The 22,639-nt window shown below is 45.0% G+C and overlaps 1 protein-coding gene across 1 annotated transcript; it reads left to right on the top strand.

Annotated features, from left to right (window-relative positions):
* Positions 1-1,549: 1,549 nt before the first annotated feature.
* On the top strand, positions 1,550-11,282 carry C1R (complement C1r). Its single transcript, XM_070620619.1, has 11 exons — positions 1,550-2,470; positions 3,208-3,436; positions 4,679-4,871; positions 5,181-5,327; positions 5,426-5,622; positions 5,913-6,060; positions 6,171-6,292; positions 8,025-8,103; positions 8,469-8,624; positions 9,685-9,759; positions 10,209-11,282. Coding segments are annotated over exons 1-11 (2,118 nt in total). The 5' UTR covers positions 1,550-2,468; the 3' UTR covers positions 10,979-11,282.
* Positions 11,283-22,639: the final 11,357 nt, after the last annotated feature.

Below are 22,639 nucleotides of genomic sequence, written 5' to 3'. Positions count from 1 at the left end.
GAGGGAAACCTACCATTAGTTTAAGAAAGAAACCTTTTTTCACCAAAATCGAATCCTAAGAGGAATGAATAACATAACAGACAATGTCTTCAGCACTGGTTTGAAAACAAGCACTTGAGCAATCTTCATATGGCTGTTTCTTCTTTCTATTCTTACTAAAAGCCAAGGGTCTAAGACAAGTGTGTAAGGTAAGTTATTTTGAGTGGTTGGGCAGAGTGGAGGTCAAGCTAGGACTGGGCTTCGAGGTCCAGGCTTGTCCCTTTCCAGTCATGTTGTGTGACATCAGGACAGAACTCAGAGTCCCCGGGACAGATGGGGCAGCTTCAGCTAAGACTCACCTTCTTGGACCACCTCCTCCTTACCTGTTAACCTCTGCCATCCTGCCCCTACTATGCACACACAAACACACACACACACACACACACACACACACACACACACACTGCTGTCAGGATGCTAATGTGAAATTTGCTAGACAAGATTCTTCTTCTCTCCTGTCTCCTGATCTGTTTTTTATTCTTCTTCCCTATCTTTTCTCTTTCCTGACCCGACAAGGCCATGGATCATGTCATGGACCAGCTCTGCCTCAGATTCCTTCCTCAGTCCCAACATACACGCCTGCTAGAGAAACCCTCCAAACTTCGGTTGATCTTGCATGTACCTGCTAACTACGTTCACTGATGACTTGGTCACTGCCTAATGGGGAACTGCCCCATCTTTGTGCATCCTTGCAATCTACTGCCTGGGAAAGTGCCTGTGATATTAAATAGGTCACCCATAAATGGACGAATGAGTGGGTGAATGGGTGGGTGGGTGGAGGAGTGGAGGGATTAATCTAATAGGGGGAGAAGCAGGATAGACTACAAAGGCCTAAGAACTGAGAGGTCTACTCTGCACCTGAGCCTCCCTATGGAATACCGTGCATCGGGTATTTGAGCCATGGTGAGTTGACGAAGAAAGGCTTCCACAAAGAGGAAACTTTTGAAACAGGAGTATGGCCTGGTGGGCAGGAGAGACAAGAGCCCCTCCTCCCTCCCAAGGGGCCTGTCTTCCTCTCAGAAAAGACCAGGGCAGCTGGGTCCACAGCCACACCATTTGCCTGGCCCTGGGCAGTTGTGACCCTCAGGGCTCCAACTTGGGACCAGATGTGAGACTGGGAACGAGGCAAGGAAAGGGTTACTGAGGATCTGATCAATAACTAACGTGGCCTCTCAAACGTTTTCCAGAGAAGAAACGCAATGTGCTGTTTCTCAGAAGTCATGTCCTTGTTTTTGCCGATGTTGCCATCTTACGGTGAAACTTACACAGTTGCAGCAAGACTCCTGCAAATTGCTCCACCTCCAAGTGTCCAAAAGTTACCATGGACTCGTTATGTAATTGCATGTTCTTTGAACTCATTATGTAAAGCCATGTTGCATTGAACTCATTGTACAGTGGTACCTTGAACTCGCTATGTAATGGCATGTTACATTGAACCTGTTATGTAATGGTACCATGAACTTGTTATATAATAGCCTGCACATGTGCCCTGATTGAGCCCAGTTGTTGCATAGTTGTAACATAGCCTCTGCACCCTTGCTAGAAAGTCTCCACGGCACTAAGTTCAGGAGGATCTGCATTCACCAAGAGATGGACCCCATTGAGTTCCGGTACAGATGCTGAGGGAAAGGGTCTCTAACACTTTACAGCTGCCCTTCCTTCTCTAAGAGCCAAGTTCATTGGCCTGAGTTCATTGAGGAGGGGAAGAAGAGTCTTCAAACAGACCCCAGCGCTGCTTTAGGGTCCCCCTGACACAGCAATCACTGTTCTATGTCTGAATGTCACTCATGAGTGAAGTAGGCCAGGGCCCCAGAGCAATCAAACCCCATTCTCCACTGTCCGCTCCTGCGCTGCCCTCCTCTACCCCTTTGTCCCCATCACATCATCCTGGGCATTGAAATCCTGGCCGTTCCTGGACTGGGGCTGCTGGGTGACTAAGGACAGGACGTACCGGGTTAATGGAAAAGGGCCGTACAGAAAAGAGAATCCCTTCACCTGTGATTGCCATTGTCCTTTGGATAGGAACCTTATAAAGACAGCAGCAGGCCCTGGGAAGGTCTCTGAAGACTGGGAGAATCCCGATTAGATTAGAAACACAAGTCCGGACCTCCCACCAAAGGCTTTCCTGTCCCTAAAACCAACCAACCTCAGACCAACCTCCTTAGCCCTTCCCAAGTAGGCCAGCAGGTGGCACCACCATCAGGGATCTCAAAACCAAAACTAAGTTAAACTGGAAACAGATTTTTGTTTTGTTTTCTTTATGCAAATAGTTCTTCCCCTACAACCTTCCTCCGGGAATGGTCCCCTCCTTCCCTCTCCACAGTCATTCCCTCCCCCTTCCCTCCTCTGCATGACCGCTCTCTCCCTCCACGCACAGTGGATGAAGACGCTGTCAGGAGAGTCAAGGATCCAAAAACAGGCCTTGAGAAATGTGAGTAAGGCTGACGGGGACCCAGCAGGGAGGGAGACCACAGAGGGGAGAATCCTGGGCATGGGAGACAACGCTGCTCCCACATTTATTCAGGGAGACAGGAGCACCCTTCCCCTCCCCATATACCTTATCTATTCCAGTGTGCACACATGTGCGCACACGCGAACACATACGCCCCCTCCCATCGCTCCTCCTGAAGACGAAAGGAGACCTTAGACATATGAGGTGATGGCCACATTCCCTTCTTCCTCTCAGCTCATAACAGGGGATCAGCGAGATGGGGGACCCACTCTGCCCAGGTTGGGTGTCCTCTGTGCTCGACTCCGTACTCCACAGGCGGTTTCTCCCAGAGGCCTTTGCTGAGCCTTTGAGAGCCCTTTCAGAGAGCCATGACTGGAAACCCTCACCCTTAATTAACTGGTCCCAAGCCAGCCCTATTCCGGGAAGGGGAGGAGAGTATTGGGACAGGGCAGGGGAGGAGGATGGGGAGAGGGATGAAGAATGTGATGACCTCTGGACTGGACACTGCCCTGGGGAGGAACACCAATGGAGCAGCTCCAGATACTGGCCTCCCCACTCTACCTACCCGCTTCTAGAACATCTCTGTGAGGTCGTGAATGGGCAGAGAGGAAAATGCCCAGCAGGATGACCATCCCATCCCCCACTCCAGCCACTGCACAAACAGCAAGGGTGCTGCACCCCTCCAGCCCTACAGATACCCTCTTTCTTTCTGGCAGGTGGCTCTTATACCTCCTGGTGCCAGTCCTGTTCTGCAGGGTGGAAGGCTCCATCCCCATCCCTCAGAAGCTTTTTGGGGAGGTGACTTCCCCTCTGTACCCCAAGACTTATCCCAACAACTTTGAAACAACCACTTTGATCACGGTCCCCACGGGGTACAGAGTGAAGCTTGTCTTCTGGCAGTTTGACCTGGAGCCTTCTGAAGGCTGTTTCTATGACTATGTCAAGGTAGGGGGTCAGGTTGGGAGGGAGAGGGAGAGCTGGGTGTCTCTGGAACCTGAGGACTTGTGCTCTAACCACCCCCGATGGCACTCCCCACTCTTGGACACAGCCCCCGCCCTGTGCGAGATGACGGCCGAGTGAGTTCGGAGAGACAGGTGATGCCAGTCAGGGGTGTCCATTGGGTTTAGAGGCCCTCAGTGAGCACGGAAGGGGGAAACCCCAGGGGAGGGAAGGCACAGGCCCCGATCTCAGGAAATTTACTGTCTACGTGAGTCAGAAAAACCTTCCCCATTTGCTGCCTTGCTGGGAGTCTTTGGGCAACCACTGTGCCTCAGTTTTCCTGTTTCCATGAACAGTATCACCATGGCTGCCTGCCTCGACAGGAGCTTGAGAAGGTGGGGAAGAGAAACGTGTGTGCTGGTAGCTCAAGCAGAGCTTTCAGCAAGACAATGGGCTCAGCCCCCTCACTTCTGTAACAACCTAGGGTACCTTCTCACTTCCATCTTTCTATATCCAATAAAAATGAGATTCTAGATTCAGGATTCAAATAGAGCCTACACACGTCCAATAAATACCATTCCCAGGAGTCTCCCTGGAGGTTATGGGAGAATAACATGAAAATGATACATCTTTCTAGCCCAGAGGACTTGAGAAGTTTGCATTGTTGGAAGGAGGAATCTTGGTGGCAGGATGCTTTTGAGGGTTACGGAATCGGTGAAGAAAGAGATAAGGGAAGCTAGACGATGCTTGCCAATGCAAAGCCTGGTGGGCTCCAGAGGCTCACACTCAGTGAGCGTATCAAGAGGCACGGCGGGATGTGAATGGTCTGACTAAGGTGAGGTGGAATAAGACAGAAAATAAAGCAGACAAGTCCAGGCTCTAGGAATGAAGGAATGATAAAGGCCGGGTAGAGACAACCAGGATTCCAGTAGAAGATGGGTATAGAAGAGGGTAGGAATGAAGAAAGGTCTAAAACATGCTGGGGGAACATAAAACAGGGAAGGGGCGATGTAGCAGGCACAGGATAACGTACAGAGAGTTAGCAGTGGAGACTGGGGTGGACCGATGAAAGTCACCTGGAGAAGTTTACAACAGCCAGAGCCCGGCAGGTAGGGACCAGCTGGAGGCTGTTCCAGCAGGGGAGCATGGTTCGATCTCTGGGCCAAGAGAACGACCTTCACTGACCTTCCACATGGGGCATGTCTCCTCAACAGCTCTTCTTCCTACCCCTTGTCCTTCCTCCACCAGATCTCTGCTGATAAGAAAACCCTAGGGAGGTTCTGTGGGCAACCAGATTCTCCACTGGGCAACCACCCAGGAAAGAAGGAATTTGTGTCCCAAGGGAACAAGATGCTGTTGACCTTCCACACAGACTTCTCCAATGAGGAGAATGGCACCATTATGTTCTACAAGGGCTTCCTGGCCTACTACCAAGCTGTGGGTGAGTGGTCCCCAGGTGCCCCCTTCTCTGGCCTCAGTCATATTGAACGGGAGCCGGAAAAAAGGTATCTTGAATCCAAAGCAGCAGCAGGAAGCCTGGCCTTCCTTGTTTTTCCCCTCAAGAAAGCTTTTTCCAAAGAGGGCTGTTAACCTGGGCTCTGTCCCCATCAGGCATTAGAGAGGCCTGGAGGTCCAGGTGGCCAGAAGCTGGCTTTGTCTTTAGGCCTCTGGAGAGTGATCTCTCTGAGACCAATGCCACCACAGAAGTCCCTGGCAGGAATTTAACCCTTCCTTCCGGAACCTCTTCCAGACCTCGATGAATGTGCTTCCCAGCGCAACTCAGTTGAGGAGAATCCCCAGCCCAAGTGCCAGCAGCTGTGTCACAACTATATTGGCGGCTACTTCTGTTCCTGCCGTCTAGGCTATGAGCTTCACAAGGACAGACATTCCTGCCAAGGTGAGGTTGGGATGGTGCGGCAGGCAGGGACTGAGCAAGGGCTTGCTGGGCCAGCCAGAGAATCCTCCGGTGACATCCTCCCGGCTCTGCTCTCACAGCCGAGTGCAGTAATGAGCTGTACACAGAGCCCTCAGGCTACGTCTCCAGCCTGGAGTACCCCCAGCCCTACCCCCCCGACCTGCGCTGCAACTACAGCATCCGGGTGGAGCGCGGCCTCACCATTAAGCTCAAGTTCCTGGAGCCTTTTGAAATCGATGACCACCAGCAAGTACACTGCCCCTATGACCAGCTACAGGTACAGCCATCCTACCCCCTGAGAGACCTCTTCCTCTCCTTCCCATCTCCACTTGGCTCCTCTCATCCCTACTTCCTGCTAGATCCTCTGGCCAATTGGGACAGGAACGACCAACATCACACATGGGCTAGGCAAGTCCCCACACATCTGGAAGTAGGTCCTAGGGATCCCTTTTCCCCCTCCAGCTGCAAATATACACAAAGCAGGATTCCCCCCACCACCACCTACCATCCTGGCCCTGTGGAAAAATGTCTGAATTGGAGAGATGACCCTCCCTCTTCCCCCACCAGATCTATGCCAGCGGGAGAAACATGGGCGAGTTCTGTGGGACACAGAGGCCCACTGACCTTGACATCAGCGGCAATGCTGTGGATCTGCTGTTCTTCACAGATGAGTCAGGGGAAAGCCGGGGCTGGAAGCTGCACTATACCACTGAAGGTAAGGTTGCCTGGGGGCCTCCCTCACTGACCAGCAACGGGGTAGATCAGGTGGATGGAAAGAAGAACAAGTGGCTCTGAAATAAACATGCCCTCTGGTTTCCCCAACAGTCATCAAGTGCCCCCAGCCCAAGACCCTAGACGAGTTCACCATCCTCCAGAACCCACAGGCTCAGTACCAGTTCCGTGACTACTACATTGCCACCTGCAAACAAGGCTACCAGCTCATGGAGGTGAGAGCCCAGGGCTGAGGGGAGAGAGCCGGCCCCACATTCTCACAGTAATTCAGGTGGGTAGGCCCACAGCAGATTTAGGCTCAGCCCCAAGTGGAATCATAGATGTTTGAGCTGGAAGGGTCACCTGGTCTACCAGCTCTCAAACTTGACTGCACATTGGAAACACTTGAAGTTTAAAAAACACTGATGTCTGGGTCCTCTGCTGGAGACTGATTGCATTGGTCTGCAGTGCAGCCCGGGCATCAGGAGTCTTTAAAGCTACCCACGTGATTCTAATGTGCAGCCAAGTTTAAGAAGTACTGGTCTAGTCCAATAGCTCACGTAGAGAACCGAAAAGGCAGGGGTGGAGGTGGCGTGCAAGGAGTGACTCACCCAGCATCACAGCGATTTTGTACAGCAGGGACTAGGACCAAATCTCCCGCCTCTCGCTCCAGGGTTCTTTTATGTACCTTGGTGGTCTCACCCGGGGCCACTATCCTGTCCTCAGGTTGCAGACTCAGGAAAGTATGTGGTTTTATCATTCACTGGCCAATCTCACAAAAGTTGGTAAACTAAAGTGCTATTTAAAAAAAAAAGCAAACGATTGGAGTTACCCGTGGCCAGGGACCTGGGACTGGATCTCCCATCTTTGTTTATGGAAGACCTAATCAGAATCAGAGAAGAGACCTTTGGTGTGTTCTTAAGTAGTTGTTAATTCATTCAACAAACATTTTAAGTGTTTACTGAGTATCAGGCAGTGTTCCAGATGCAAGAGGTACAGTGAAAAGAAACACATATTCACACAGCCTCCGTGGAGGTTACCTTGGAACGTTGCATCAAGCCGAGTTAGCCAGACGAACTGCTCTTTACTCCAGGATGCTTCCAGCTAGGACATGAGGACTGAGTGTCCTGGGCCCAGAAGACTGGACACTCACATACTCTCTGCTCGTGTTGCAACCTCCCTTCCCTATGCCACCACCTCCCTTACCTTGACATTTGTCATTCACCTCATAGAATTTAAAGCAAGTCACACAGTTTATCTCACACTATTTACATTTCACTCAGCATCCCAGTTCTCATACACACTCTCTTGCAATCTCTTCCAGAGCTAACTCTCTGGGATGATCGCTGGTCTTAATAAAACCCATTCATATTGTCCAATTCCTTTTCATTTCAGAGGGTGCTGTTTTCTCGTCTTGTCCCTGCTCTCGCTCAACTACAATGGCACTTAGCATCCATCAGTATCTCGAACACCCTTGAAAGTGACTGGGCTGCACTAGGACTGTAGGAAAGGCCCTTTCCCTCGGGAAAACTGCAGTCTAGGAGAGCTGAAGCGATGCAGGCCGAGACTAGCAGGGCACTCCAGAGCGAGAGAAACAGGGTCCTGCTTCAGAGCAGAGTCTTTTGTTTCAATGCAGAAAACATACAACTGGGCTTATTTTTTTAATTTAAAATTTTGAGGTTCAACTGGACCTCAATGAAAACAGGCAAGAGTCTAGAGAGAGGATTATTGGGTACGACAACTGGCCCTTGCTCTGACTTTCTATTGTATGACTCAGGGCTCCCGTCTGTAACTCTGGCCTGAGAGGACTGGCTGGTGAGAAGGTCAAAGGAGCCCCATCCATGGGGCTGCTGAGGTCTGAGAGCTCAAGAGGTGTCTTTGCATTCCCTACTGCTCCTGTGTGGGAAAAGCAGGAAGGAAACTTCGGGCTTCCTTGTCCTAATGGCACTTCTACCTCTGCTCAAACAGGGAAAACAGGCACTGCTCTCCTTCACAGCTGTCTGCCAGGATGACGGCACATGGCATCGCGCCATGCCCAGGTGCAAGAGTAAGTCACAACTCAGGATGCGTCTGCCCCTGGGGACTTCCCATGCCCCAGCCTTGGGGACCTAGGCTGAGAAGGGAAGAGGGGGTCTGAAGTAAGCCTCTCCCCAAAAGGCCCTCCCCCTGACTTGTGCTTTGAAGACTGTGGCCCATCTCAGGAACCAGTCAGCCCTCATCTCAGCAGGATTGATGGGCTCCACCCGGAAGTGAATTTTACTCTATCCAATTCCCATCCACTGCAGGTGCCCCCACCGACCATATTTCCCTATGGTTCTCAGCCTGTTCTGTGGGCAGACAACTCACCTTCCTCCCACTGAAGTTCCAGTATGGTCATTCTCAGCTCTCATACGGCCCTATGTTCTCTCCAAGTCAAGAACTGTGGGCAGCCCCGAAGCCTGACTAATGGGGACTTCAATTATACCACTACAAAGGGAGTGAACACCTACCAAGCCCGTATCCAGTACTACTGCCATGAGCCGTATTACAAGATGCAGACCAGACATGGCCTCAGCGAGTCCGAGCGAGGTAGGGACCCATGCAAATGGCCATCTTCTCCCTTCCGTCTTCTTGGGATATCTTCTGAGATTTCTTCCAATGGAATCCGTAAGGAATGTATATTAAGGTATCTGCCCAGAAAACTGGCTTCAGTGGCCTAAAGTACAGTGCCAAGAGGCATCTGGTAGGGTTGAAGAAGGAGGCACCTGAGCTGATACAAAGAAAGACTTGAATCTCATAAACAGTCAGCTCCCTCTTACCACCACCACCACCACCACCAGTACCACCTTCATCACCATCACCGCCCACCCCCACCATCACCACCACTATAGCTACATCAGTGGGACTTCCCCCAGCATCCTCCCCACTCACCCCCTCAGGCTGCTATGTTATGATTTGTTGCATTTAGGTTTACCAAATGACTCACAAACTCATCTATGGGTATCTTTAAAACTTTTTTTAAGTAAAAGAAATCACATGCTTTGTAGGTTTGAAACATATAAAAAACATATAACCTTACATATAGGTTATATACGCTACTATTGAAGAACTGAGCTTTGAAGTTAGACGGGTCTCACTTTGCATCTTGGTTCGGGAACTGAGAAGTTAGGTAATATCATGAAAATTATTTAAGCTCAGTTTCTGCATCCAAAAAATGAGTATAATCGTACCTGAAAGTGTCACTGAGGCACTTAAATGAGGGGTAATCCAGATAAAGTGCTTAGCAATAAGCATGGCACAGTAACAGCAGTCAGAGGATGCAGCTACCGTTAATATCTACAATCCCGCTACCACAGTGCAGTCACCAATAAGATTTCGATATGTTCCTGCCAGTGTTTGTGTCTACTTTCACAAACGTGGATCCCATCAAACATAGAGTTAAGTATTCTGATTTCGTCACTTAATATTAAAACAGAAATATATCTGCGGAGCCTCTTAACACTTTTGATATTCCATCCTTACATATTTGAACCTTTCCCCATCCCCCCCACCCCCACCCCCACCCCAAACACTCAGTGCTCATTGGCCTCTGCAGCCTGGTTTTCCTGCCCACCACCTCCCAACCTGATCACAACCCCTCTCCCCTCAGGGATGTATACCTGCACAGCCCAGGGCATTTGGAAGAATGAATACGGAGGAGAGAAGATTCCGCGGTGTTTGCCAGGTGAGTGGAAACCCTCCAGGGCCATCCTTAGTGACTTTTGCAGTCCCACAGGACCTCAGAAAAAGGATGCACAGAGAATGGAGACAAGGTGAGTGGAGAGACACTCCAGCTGGAAGTGGAAAGTAGACCTGAGCAGTAAGGAAAAAGGAGAGGAGACGTTCCAAGAGAAAGGGAGAGAGGGACCTAGAGAACTCGACTCAGTCCTGACATTCCAGCATTTTCACTGAGCAGATGGGAAATCAGAGAATGAAAAGAGCAAGAAAAACTCCGGGAAGAAATAAACAAAAACAGGGAGAAGACTGGTCAAGGATGGGATGTAGGAAGTGGAGGAGAAAGAGGAAAGGGCCCAGAGCCAAAAAGAGGGGATGAAAAGGGAAGTGACTGGCCACTGGAGGGAAGAGGGCGGGCCTGGAGTTGACTCGTCCTTGCCTTCCCTGTCTCTCCTCCAGTGTGTGGGAAACCCGTCAACCCTGTGGAACAGAAGCAGCGCATCATTGGAGGGCAAAAAGCCAAGCTGGGCAACTTCCCGTGGCAGGCGTACACCAACATCCACGGGCGAGGGGGTGGAGCCCTGCTGGGCGACCGCTGGATCCTCACGGCTGCCCACACCCTCCGCCCCAAGGACTACAGCGCACAAAACAATGACAGCGTGGATGTTTTTCTGGGCCACGTAAGCGTGGAAGAGATCACAAAAATGGCACACCACCCTGTCCGCAAGGTCATCATCCACCCAGACTACCGCCAGGAAGAGTCTCACAATTTTGAGGGAGACATTGCCCTGCTGGAGCTGGAAAATAGTGTCACCCTGGGCCCCAACCTTCTCCCCATCTGCCTCCCTGACAACGACACCTTCTATGACTGGGGCCTCATGGGCTATGTCAGTGGCTTTGGGATAATGGAGGACAGGCTTTCTCACGATCTCAGGTTTGTCCGTCTGCCCGTAGCTAAGCGAGAGGCATGTGAGAGATGGCTCCGGGGAAAAAGGAGGAACGACGTGTTTTCTCAGAACATGTTCTGTGCTGGGGACCCGTCTTTAAAGCAGGATGCCTGTCAGGGGGATAGCGGAGGGGTCTTTGCAGTGAGGGATCAAAATAACGATCGGTGGGTGGCCACTGGCATAGTATCCTGGGGCATCGGGTGCAGCAGGGGGTATGGCTTCTACACCAACGTACTCAACTACGTGGACTGGATCAAGAAAGAGATGGGGGAAGAGGACTGAGCCCAGAATTCACTAGGTCAGAATCCAGAGAGCAGTGTGTAAAAAGAAAAATCATCTGACCAACTCTTGATAACCACGAAGAATCCATATTAAAATCACTGATGCAGAAAGACACTGTGTGAAATAAATTCTCTTTTATAATCCCATCCACATTCTTCACCTGAAACAGCCCGAAGGTCACCTTTCTTTCCTCCCAGGATTGCAGAAGCTATACTCCACAATCTCTAACAATCATTGTTCTCTTCTATCTTTATACCGTTTACACAATGAATACTCAAGTGAATAAAATTCTTTCCAAACAAAATTTTACGAGAGATTCCCGTATGTAAAAAGAATCAAAGCCATATTTAATCAACATAAAAATATTTAGTAAGATCATATTTAAAATATTTACTCAGGAAGGCAATGAGAACAATTGAGTTTATGCACACATTTACAATTAGGGTTGTAGATAATTTATTTCTGTATTTTCTTTTGATTGTACAATGGGAAGAAAATCCTGATTTTCCCACATGCATAGTTGGACATACAACACCTTTTTAAACAGCTCACCTTCCATTCTCTAATTATTCCTTAAGAGAGGAGTGGTATAAAATTTTTTTTTTTGCATGTTGAATTAACAATATTTTTAAATAAAATATTCCTTAAGATACATTCCTTAAAATATTCCTTATTTTAATGTATTCCTATATTAAAGGTACTCCTTAAGATACATTTAAAGGTTAGAGAAGGACTCGAAACTTGGGATAAGCATTATAAGTATTTATAATAGATTATTACCATGATGCTTTGCACAAGCACTCTTCTGGACTTGTTTGAACAATTGCACAAGAGCCGACACACTAAAAACCTTCCCAAGTAGTGACAAATTTTTAAGTCCAAATGCAGGTCCACAGTCTCTTATCTGACACCCTCAGGGCTAAGTGCCTTTCAATATTCAAAATTTTACAGAGTTCAGAAATGTAATATACTGTCTATTATGTAAAGTCCCCAGCAGGGTCTAGGAGAAAACAGATGAATAATTCTTCTGAAAAACATTTGAATAGTCACAGTAAATGAGATAGAGAAAGGCTATAAACTACCCATCAGCTCAGGTCAAGTTTTGCCACTAAATAAGTTTTGGTGCCAAACTTACCAAAACACTTTCAGTTTTTAAGAGTACTTTAGATGTCAGGATGGTGGATTTCAAGATCGTGAACTTATGGGCAGAAAGGAAAAGAATACTTTTTCTCATATAGTCTACACAAAAGCATACACAAGTAGTGTGGCATACATTTGAGGAGCATACATTGATTGCAGTGTTTTCTCTGGTTAGAAATGTTTTCAGAAGTGAAGCACCTCCAGGATTCCCAAGGAGGTAGGAGTGGAGTGGGTGGAGGAGATGGAGGTGGTAAAAACAAAACTAAAACTAAAAAAAATTGAACTATACAATTTCTAAGGTTCCTAGCAAATTTAAGTTATTTTTTAAAGATTTTATTTTTTCCTTTTTCTCCCCAAAGCCCCCTGGTACATAGTTGTATATTCTTCATTGTGGGTCCTTCTAGTTGTGGCATGTGGGACGCCACCTCAGCGTGGTTTGATGAGCAGTGCCATGTCTGTGCCCAGGATTTGAACCAACGAAACACTGGGCCGCCTGCAGCGGAGCACGCGAACTTAACCACTCGGCCACGGGGCCAGCCCCTTAGCAAATTTAAGATTTTGAGTCCCTGTCCTTATGTAATCATCAAACTCATCCCAGGAGGGTCCAATGACTGCTCTGACCTTCCTGGTTTCCACTGCTCTCCTCCAAAGTCATGTGCATCTTATCCTTCAAGTGCGCTGGAGTAGAAAAATAAGGACAAAACCAATGCTCTATGAATAGATAACTAACAGAAAAGAAAATATAAACTGCTTTTGGGCTTTGGGGCTTAACCTACCTCATAAGAAGGAAAATATTTATATTAAAACTCTGCCTTTTTACCCGTGAGACTGGCAAAGACATACCATGTTGATGAAAACGTAGAGAAAACAGTCACTCATGCATTGCTTTTTGGAAGGTAAATTGATACAAACTCTATAAAGAGCAATTTGGCAACGCGTAATCAAAATTACAAATGCACATTCCTTTTGACCCAGCAATTCCACTTCTAGGAATTTTTCCCAGCAACATTCTCACATAGGAGATAAATGACATATGTCCAAGGTTAGTTATCACAACATTGTTTATAACAACACAGTATTAGAATCCTGAATTCTGAAAGGTCTGGCACCAAAGTTTCAAGTAAATTATGGAATATCCAAATAACGGACTACAGTGTAGCCATTCAATCTCCAAGATAGATAAATGAAAAAAGTTAGAAGCAGAACAGTATGTATAAAAGACTGTTGTTTGTATAAAAAAGAGGAATGGGTATATATTGCTTTTATATTTATAAAATATCACTGGAAGAAGATATAAGAAATGCTAGTGGTCTCTGGGAGAGAACAGGAGTAAGAAGAAAAGCTGTCACTGTACGCTCTTCTGATCTTTCAAATTTTGAGCCATGTAGACGTTTTACCTATTCAAAAAAATACAGAGATGGAGCTCTATTAAAATATTTTTAATTAAAAAAATTTAAAGAAGTAGCCTACTTGAGAAGGTTGACACTTAGCAAAGATGGACATTAGATATTCAGATCTAGGGAAAAAGCGTCCCAGAAATAGGGAGCAACCAGTACAAAGGCCCTGAGACAAGAACATGCTTGAGCCGTTAGGGAATAGCAAAGGCAGCCAGCACAGAGTAATATGAACTCACATTTTGAAAGGCTCACTCTGGCTGCTGAATTAAGGTCAGTATATAGGTAGAAAAGAGCATACAGGGGACCAGTGAGGAGGGAATTATGGTAATCCAGGCAGGAAGTGATCGTAGCTCAGGCTAGGCAGTAGCAGTGGAGGTGATGCAATGTGATCATATTATCGGCAAAATTTTAAGGAAGAACCCAAAGATTTCCTGATGGAGTAAATACTGGGGGGAGAAAGATGAAAAAAAGAAAGAAGTCAACTAGCTGTAGAAGATTACAAGAGGAGCAGTTTTGATGAAAAACATGAGTTCTGTTTGGGACATGTTGAGTGACAGATGCCCGTTGGATCAGGGCCAAGATGGAGTAACAGGGATCAGGGTTCTCTCCCTCCTGAAACAAACCACGGCAACAACAAATACAGGAAACAACAGTTCTCAAGACATTGGACTTCAGGTAACAAAGGACAATGATCCCTGAGAGATGGCCATACGACTGCCCCAGCTTACCGTCTTGAGAGAGTTTCCAAGCTGAGGTGCTGGAAGGAAAAATCCAGGAAGGGCTCAGTCGACTCCCTGAGTTGAAGAGACGGAGCCAAAAGTGCAGGGAGACCAAGGCCACTAGAGTTCACAGAAGTGAGTATCAAAGAGGAGGAAGCCACACAGAGAGAGCTCCAGAGATCTGCAGAAGATCCCTACAAGCATTGACCCATATGTAAAGAAATAACTCAAAGATGGAGAAAAAGGGCATATGAGATGATTAGAGGAAATAGTACCCAGTGATCACCAGAGCTGGGAACAGTGCCCAATCCCATCAGACATGCTGGAAAACCTCAGAATTCCTGGAACATTGGGTAAGACATGCAGGAGGGTCTTGTCTCAGTGGTACGGAACAATTAGCCCTCGATTCAGTGCTGCTCTTGTCCCATTAACACGTTTTAAAAGCAAGACCCAGAAGGATCAAACTGATTCCAAGCAACTTAACTGAGTCCCAGAAGAAAGCCCCAGAATATTTGTAGAATTATGAAAATATCCAATACCCAAGATAAAATTCACAGAGTCTGGCAACAATCAAAGACTCCAAGGCCCACAAAGAAACAGGAAAATATGGTCTGTAATGAGGAAAAGAATCCACTGAAACCAACCAAAACTGACAGAGACGTAAGGCTTAGCAGACTGGGCCATTAAAACAGTTCTTATAACTGTATCCTTCGTGTTCAAAAAGTTAAATAAATGTCTATCAGACACCCAAGGGGACATGCTGAATAGGCTGTGTGATGTATAAGTTTGGAGTTAAGGGAAGAGGTCTGAACTAAAAATGTATATTTCAGGGCCATTGGTAGATATATAAATGGGTATTTAAAGCCACGAGCTTGAATGAGGCCACCAAAGGAGTGAAGATGAATAGAAAAGAAAAAAGGACCGAAGACTCTGCCTGAGGAATGCTAGCATTAAAATTCTGAAAGAACAGAAAAAATCAGCAAAGAAGGCTCAGAAATAGTGACTGTTATGGAATGAACATTTGTGCTCCCTCAGAATTCATATGGTGAAGTCCTAATTCCCAAAGTGATGGTATTTGGAGGTGGGGCCTTTGGGAAGTAATTTGGTTTAGATTAGGTCGTGAGGGTGGGACCCTCATGACGTGATTAGAGCCCTTATAAGAAGAGGAAGAGAGAGAAATCTCTGTCTCCACACATGTGCACCAAGGAAAGGCCATTTGAGCACACAGTGAGGTGGCTGTCTGCAAGCCAGGAAGAGGGCCGTTCTTAAGAACCACACCTGCCAGCACCTTGATCTTGGACATCAGAGCTGGGAGAAATAAATGTCTATTGTTTAAGCCACGCAGCCTATGGTATTTTGTTAAAAGCAGCCTGAGCTAAGACAGTGACCGCTGAAGTGGGAGGAACACCTGAAGAGTTCAGTACTTCAGAAGCCACGGGAAGAAAGGGCATCAAGGAAAAGGAGTGATCAATTGGTCAATTGTGTCAAATGTTGCTTATAGGTTGAGATGAAGACTGAGGATTAGTCCTTGGATAGAGCAACGTCAAGCTGTTGGAGGAACTAGAGTCAAGAGAAAATTTTTTTAAGATTAGAGAAATAATAACATATCTATAGGCTGATGGGGATTACATAATAGAGAGAGAAAATGATGGTGATGGGGGAGGGGAGGGAGAGACGGAATGCAGTCGGAAGCCTGGATAAGTTATCTAGGGTAACAGGCAGGCAAGCAGAGTATAAGATGCTGCTATTTCAGTAGGTGTACTGGTAGAAATGTGTAGAAATTCTTTTCTAATTCTCCATTTGTCTTGGTGAAGTAGAAAATAAGGTCATCAGCTGAGAGTGTGGGTGGAGAAGGATTTAGGGTTTTGAGGAGAGAGAAGAAGGAATAAAATCGTCAACCAGGAGAGTAGGAGAGAGAAGGGATTAGGGAATTTTGATTGCCTGGGAGCATTAAGTGTCCTCTTGAGATTCATGGTCATGAATTAAAAGTGAGACAATTGTTCTCCCTCTTTTTTTTCTTTTTTTGAGGAAGACTGGCCCTGAGCTAACATCCATGCGCATCTTCCTCTACTTTATATGTGGGACACCTGCCACAGCATGACTTGCCAAGACGTACATATGTCCATACCTGGGATCCCAACCGGCGCACCCCAGGCCGCCGAAGCAGAACATGGGAACTTAACCACTGCGCCACTGGGCCGGCCCCAAGTTGTCCTTACTTTTGAGAGACAGTTGTGTGAGCTTGGCTGTGTGTTTTCCCCCAGGCACTATCAGTGGCACCAGCACAGTACAAGCACAGGGGAGGCAGGTTTGATTTTGCCAAGTGAATATATTGAAACCATAGAAGGGCAAGGGAGTCCAAGTTGTATGCAAGAGAGTTATTATATGGAATTAAAGCTGGTAAAGAGGAGATCAAGTATGAAGGGGGGATGATAGTAAATTTGCAGTAGGATTGATGCATTCCTGCTGTGGGATATAGGAAGAGCAGTCCTATAGGAATTGATCTGGAAAAATAGGAGGTGGTGGCAAAAGAATGATATGTGTGAAACTGAGATTATTGGAGAGGTTGCAGTTACTGGTAATGACAAAGTCTACCTAGGGATTTCCATGGGAGTGTGTGGCTGAGATAGAGTGTAACATAAGATTATTGGAGGGGCCGGCCCGGTGGCGCAGCAGTTAAGTTCCCACGTTCTGCATCAGTGGCCTGGGGTTTGCCGGTTCGGATCCCGGGTGTGGACATGGCGCCACTTGACAAGCCATGCTGTGGTAGGCTCCCACATATAAAGTAGAGGAAGATGGGCACGGATGTTAGCTCAGGGCCAGTCTTTCTCAGCAAAAAGAGGAGGATTGGCAGCAGATGTTAGCTCAGGGCTAATCTTCCTCAAAAAAAAAAGATTATTGGAGAAGATTCGTAGAACTACAAAGCCAAAATTTTAGACGGATCACCTATCTGTACATTGAAACTGCCAAAAATTAAGACAGGAATATGTTAGAATGACAGTGAATCAGGAACCAAGATCATTGAGAAATGAGGGGAATGACCCAGGTTCCAAGAGATGACCACAACAATGAGTAGATGTGGATGACACAGTCTGATGACATGAGTTTTAAACTGGGAGGTGGAGAGAATGGTCTGTACATGGCAATGAGGATCATGGAAAGCAGTCACACACTGCCAGGCCCAATGGAATGGAAGGTTTGGGAGAAAAATAGAGTCACCAAATGAGAAAGCTGCAGGAGGGCATGGTAGTTCAGAGAATTGGCTCTGTGGTCAAACTGCCTGGCAGCTTTCTACCCATGGTACCTTAGCAGGTTACTTAACCTCTCTGAGCCTCGGTTTCTTCGTCTATAAAGTGGGGGTAATAATAGTATCTCATACAATCTCATACAATAGTATCTCATACAACCTCATAAAATACTGGAGAGTTAATTGAGATAATACAGGCTTAAGGCAGTGTCAGGCACATTGTAAGCTATAGCGGGGAGATGTCCTTCGGTACCTTACTGCTTTAACATCCACAATTGGAGGGCAGGATCCTTCTTTGTGACTGTGATGTTAGAACCACACTTTCTCCCCTTTTCTGCTCCCAACAAACCTTTCAGTCAGTCTGATAAAATGCAACAAAAATTACTATTATCATCTACTTAGGTAAGGAAGACAAAAGAAAAAATAAACAAATGGGACTACATCAGACTAAAAAGCTTCTGCAAGGCAAAGGAAACCATGAACAAAACAAATAGACAACCCATCAATTGTGAGGAAATATGTGCAAATCATATATCCAACAAGGGGTTAATTTCCAAAATATATAAAGAACTCACACAACTCAACAACAAAAAACAAACAAACTGATCAAAAAATGGGCAGAGGATATGAACAGACATTTTTCCAAAGAAGATATACGGATGGCCAACAGGCACATGAAAAGATGTTCAGCATCACTAATTATTAGGGAAACACAAGTCAAAACTACAATGAGATATCACCTTACACTCAACAGAATGGCTATAATTACCAAGACTAAAAATAACAAATGCTGGAGAGGTTGTGGAGAAAAGGGAACCCTCATATACTACTAGTGGGAATGCAAACTGGTGCAGCCACTATGGAAAACAGTATGGAGGTTTCTCAAAAAATTAAAAATAGAAATACCATATGATCCAGCTATCCCATTACAGGGTATTTATCCAAAGAACATGAAATCAACAATTCAAAGAGATTTATGCTCCCCTATTTTCTTTGCAGCATTATTCACAATAGCCAAGATGTGGAAGCAACCCAAGTGCCCACCAACAGATGAATGGATAAAGAAGATGTGGTATATATATACCACATGTGATATATGGTATATATATGTGAGATATATATACAATGGAATACTACTCAGCTATTAAAATAAAGACAAAATCGTCCCACTTGCAACAACATGAATGGACCTTGAGGATATTATGTTAAGCAAAATAAGCCAGAGAAAGACAAACACTATATGATTTCACTCATATGTGGAAGATAAACACATGGATAAGGAGAACAGATTAGTGGTTACCAGAGGGGAAGGGGGTGGGGGTGGGAATGAAAGGGGTAAAGGGGCACATATGTATATATATGTATGGTGACGGATAAAAATTAGACTATGGTGGTGATCAGAATGCAGCCTATACAGAAACTGATACATAATAATGTACACCTGAAATTATACAATGTTATAAACCAATACGACCTCAATAGAATAATTGAAAAAAATTACTACTGTCATTAAAGGTATAGGACTAGAGAAGTGGTACATTCTCCAAGGTCCCAGGACAATTTTAAGCACCCCACCCTCAAGTAATCATTCCCATTTCTGGTTGATGATTGAAATGTCATTAACAAGGAGCAAAAGTCCTTCAAACCTTTAGATATAGTTCAGCCTGATGAGTTGACTTAAATCTATTCACACTGAAGGATAAAAGATGATAGCAAGGACAGCACAGGATGTCAAAAGGGGAACAAGCAGCCAAGGACTGGGAAAGGAGGTTGGAAAGGGCTCAGGGCCACCCAAGACAAACTGAGACACCTTCAAAAGTTGCTGGGGAAAAAACTCTGCATTAAACTGTGTCACACGTAGAGACCCCTCCCCACCAGAGCAGATGTAGGGTTTACCCAGGTCCAACCTAGGTGATTAATGTTTTCCAAAATCTCTCTCAGGAGGTCTCTGTCCTGACTCTTGGGTTCAGCCATTCTCCACACTCACCACCTCGGCTTGGTCCCGTGAGAAGACCAGATTCTCTCCTTTGGGGCTTCTTTGGGCCTCCACTGATCCCAGGATTCTATTTTTCTTTTGTCTTGAGTTTTCCCTCCACTGTGTACTCAGGTACTTTTTTGCTTTTGTCCCTGGCTTCTATAAATTTTTATTCTAACCGTCTTCTTTTTTTCTTATTGGAAACCTTACATTCTTCTTGCTTTCTGTCCAAGAGAGATCAAGAAAAGTTTTCATTTACCCATGAATAGATAGATACCCAGAAAAACCTAAACATATTTACCAAAAATATTTCACAATCGCTCCCAAGCAGTGAAGACAAAAGAAATAATTTGCTTCCGCACTAAACATAAAGGGGAGACAGAGATTGCAAACAACCTGTTTGGAGGTCAGACAGAATACAGTGGCTAAAATTAGAACTAGCACCTTACTGGCGGTTGTTGGTATTCTGCATCCTTTGTATTCCCTTGCAGTAAAACGCAAGATTTTTTAAACAGAACCTGCCCCCAGGAAACAAGACCCATTAGGGGACTCTCTCTTTAAGTTTATGCTCTCTCCTTTGGGATTCCCCCAGGGTCATTCCTGTTGCCGCAACTTCATTGCCCCCATCATTTATCTCGTTGTCCCTTTCTCTGGCTGAAAAGTGGGCACATCCAAAATCCAATTTCTTTGACCCCTTAACACAACAGAGATAGGCAGGATCTTTCAAAAGTGTCTTTTTTAAATTGTAAGAGAAAATTTTTTAAAAGAGTGTAGCTATAAAGCAGTAGCATGAGGAAGATCTTTGTAGTGATGACACAGTTCTATATCTTGATTGCAGTGGTGGTTATACAAATCACACGTGATAAAACGACATAAAACTATGGCACACGTTGTACCAATATGTTGCCCAGTTTTGATATTGTACTGTAGTTAGATAGGATGTGATCATTAGAGGAAACTGATGAAGGTACACAAGACGTCTCTGTACTACCTTTGCAACTTCCTATGAATCTATATTTTTTAAAAAAGGGGGAGGGTTTTGGCCATCATTAAAATGTAATGGCAGAGTTTGTGGATTTGATCAAGATTAAGTAAAGTTTTCTCAGGCCAGCCCCAGTGGCCTAGTGGTTATGTTCAGCGTACTCCACTTTGGTGGCCTGGGTTCAGTTCCAGGGCATGAACCTACACCACTCTATCAGCAGCCATACTGTGCTGGTGGCCCACATACTAAAAAATAGAGGAAGACTGGCATGGGTGTTAGCTCAGGGGGAATCTTCATCAGCAAAAAAAAAAGAAAAGAAAAATAAAATAAAGTTTTCTCTACCCCACTTTCAACAACAGATAGATCATCCAGACAAAAAATCAATAAGGGAACATTGGACTTAAACTACACATTAGACCAGATGGACCTAACAAATATTTATAGAACATTCCATCCAACAGCAGCAGAATTCGCATTCTTCTCAAGCACATATGGAAAATTCTCTAGGATAGATCACATGCTAAGCCACAAAACAAGTCTTAATAAATCTAAGAAGACTGAACTCATATCAACCATCTTTTCTGACCACAATGGTATGAAACTAAAAATCAATTACAAGAAGAAAACTGGAAAATCTACAAATATGTGGAGATTAAACAACACACTCCTCAACAACCAATGGGTCAAAGAAGGAATCAAAAGAGAAATTTAAAAATATCTTGAGACAAATGGAAATGGAGACACAACACAGTAAAACTTATGAGATGCAGCAAAAGCAATTCTAAAAGGAACATGACGCAGGACATATTCTTTGTAACTTGTGCCTTAGAGTCAGGGCTGAAGTGGCCATCTTTGGCCCCAAGCCCAGACACATTCCTTCATGTAGGGCCCAGACCCAGTGTCCTTGGAAGGCGGGGAGGTCAATAAACTCTGTACAATGGGTATTTTGAAAAGATAAACAAAATAGACAAACCCTTAGCTGGACTTACCAAGAAAAAAAAAAAGAGAGAGGACTCAAATAAATAAAATTATAAATGAAAGAAGAGACATTAGAACTAATATCACACAAATACAAAGGATCATAAGAGACTGCTATGAACAATTATATGTCAACAAATTGGACAGCCTAAAAAGAAGTGGATAAATTCCTACAAACATATAACCCATCAAGACTGAATCATTAAGAAATGGAAAATCTGAACAGTCAAATTACTAGTAAAGAGATTGAATTGGTAATCAAAAACTTCCCAAGAAACAAAATCCCAGGACCAGATGTCTTCACTGGTGAATTCTACCATACATTTAAAGAAGGTTAACACCAATCCTACTGAAACTCTTCCAAAAACAGAAGAGGAGGGAACACTTCCAAACTTATTTTATAAGGCCAGCGTTACCCTGATACAAAAGCCAGACAAAGATATCACAAGAAAAGAAAATTCAGGCCAATATCCCTGATGAACATACATGCAAAAATCCTCAACAAAATATTAGCAAACTAAATTCAACAGTACATTAAAAATATCACACATCAAGATCAAGTGGGATTTATTACAGAGATGCAAGGGTGGTTCAACATCCACAAATCAATCAATGTGATAGAACACATTAACAAAACGAAAGATAAAAATCATATGATCAACTCAATAGATATAGAAAAAGCATTTGACAAAACTCAACATCCTTTCATAATAAAATCTCTGAACAAACTGGGTATAAAAAGCACATACCTTAACATACAAAGGCCATATATGACAAGTCCACAGATAACCTCATACTAAACAATGAAAAGCTGAAAGCTTTTCCTCTAAGATCAGTAACAAGACAAGAATGCCCACTCTCCTCACTTTTATTCAGTATAGTGCTAGAAGTCATAACCAGAGCAATTAGGCAAGAAAAAGAAATAAAAAGCATCCATATCAGAAACAAAAGAGTAAAATGGTCTCTATTTGCAGATAACATGCTATTATATACACAAAACCGTAAAGATTCCACCAAAAAAAAAACTTGTTGAACTAATAAATGAATTCAGTAAAGTTGCAGGATATAAAATCAAAATACAAAAATCAGTTGTGTTTCTGTACACTAAAAACAAACTATCAGAAAGATAAATTAAGAAAACAATCCCATTTAAAGTAGCATCAAAAAGAATAAAATACTTAGGAATAAATTTAACCAAGGAACTGAAAGACCTACACACTGAA

This window comes from Equus przewalskii, chromosome 5 (genome assembly GCF_037783145.1).
Source record: "Equus przewalskii isolate Varuska chromosome 5, EquPr2, whole genome shotgun sequence".
Lineage (NCBI taxonomy): Eukaryota > Metazoa > Chordata > Mammalia > Perissodactyla > Equidae > Equus > Equus przewalskii.
Note: the sequence above shows the minus strand (reverse complement) of the source record. Positions and strands in the feature narration are given on the sequence as shown.

What these genes read in the sequence shown, in the direction of transcription:
- C1R (XM_070620619.1), top strand. An exon ending in GGACAGACATTCCTGCCAAG is followed by an intron (nt 5,328 to 5,425) that starts GTGAGGTTGGGA and finishes CTGCTCTCACAG; the next exon opens with CCGAGTGCAGTAATGAGCTG. An exon ending in GATTCCGCGGTGTTTGCCAG is followed by an intron (nt 9,760 to 10,208) that starts GTGAGTGGAAAC and finishes TCTCTCCTCCAG; the next exon opens with TGTGTGGGAAACCCGTCAAC.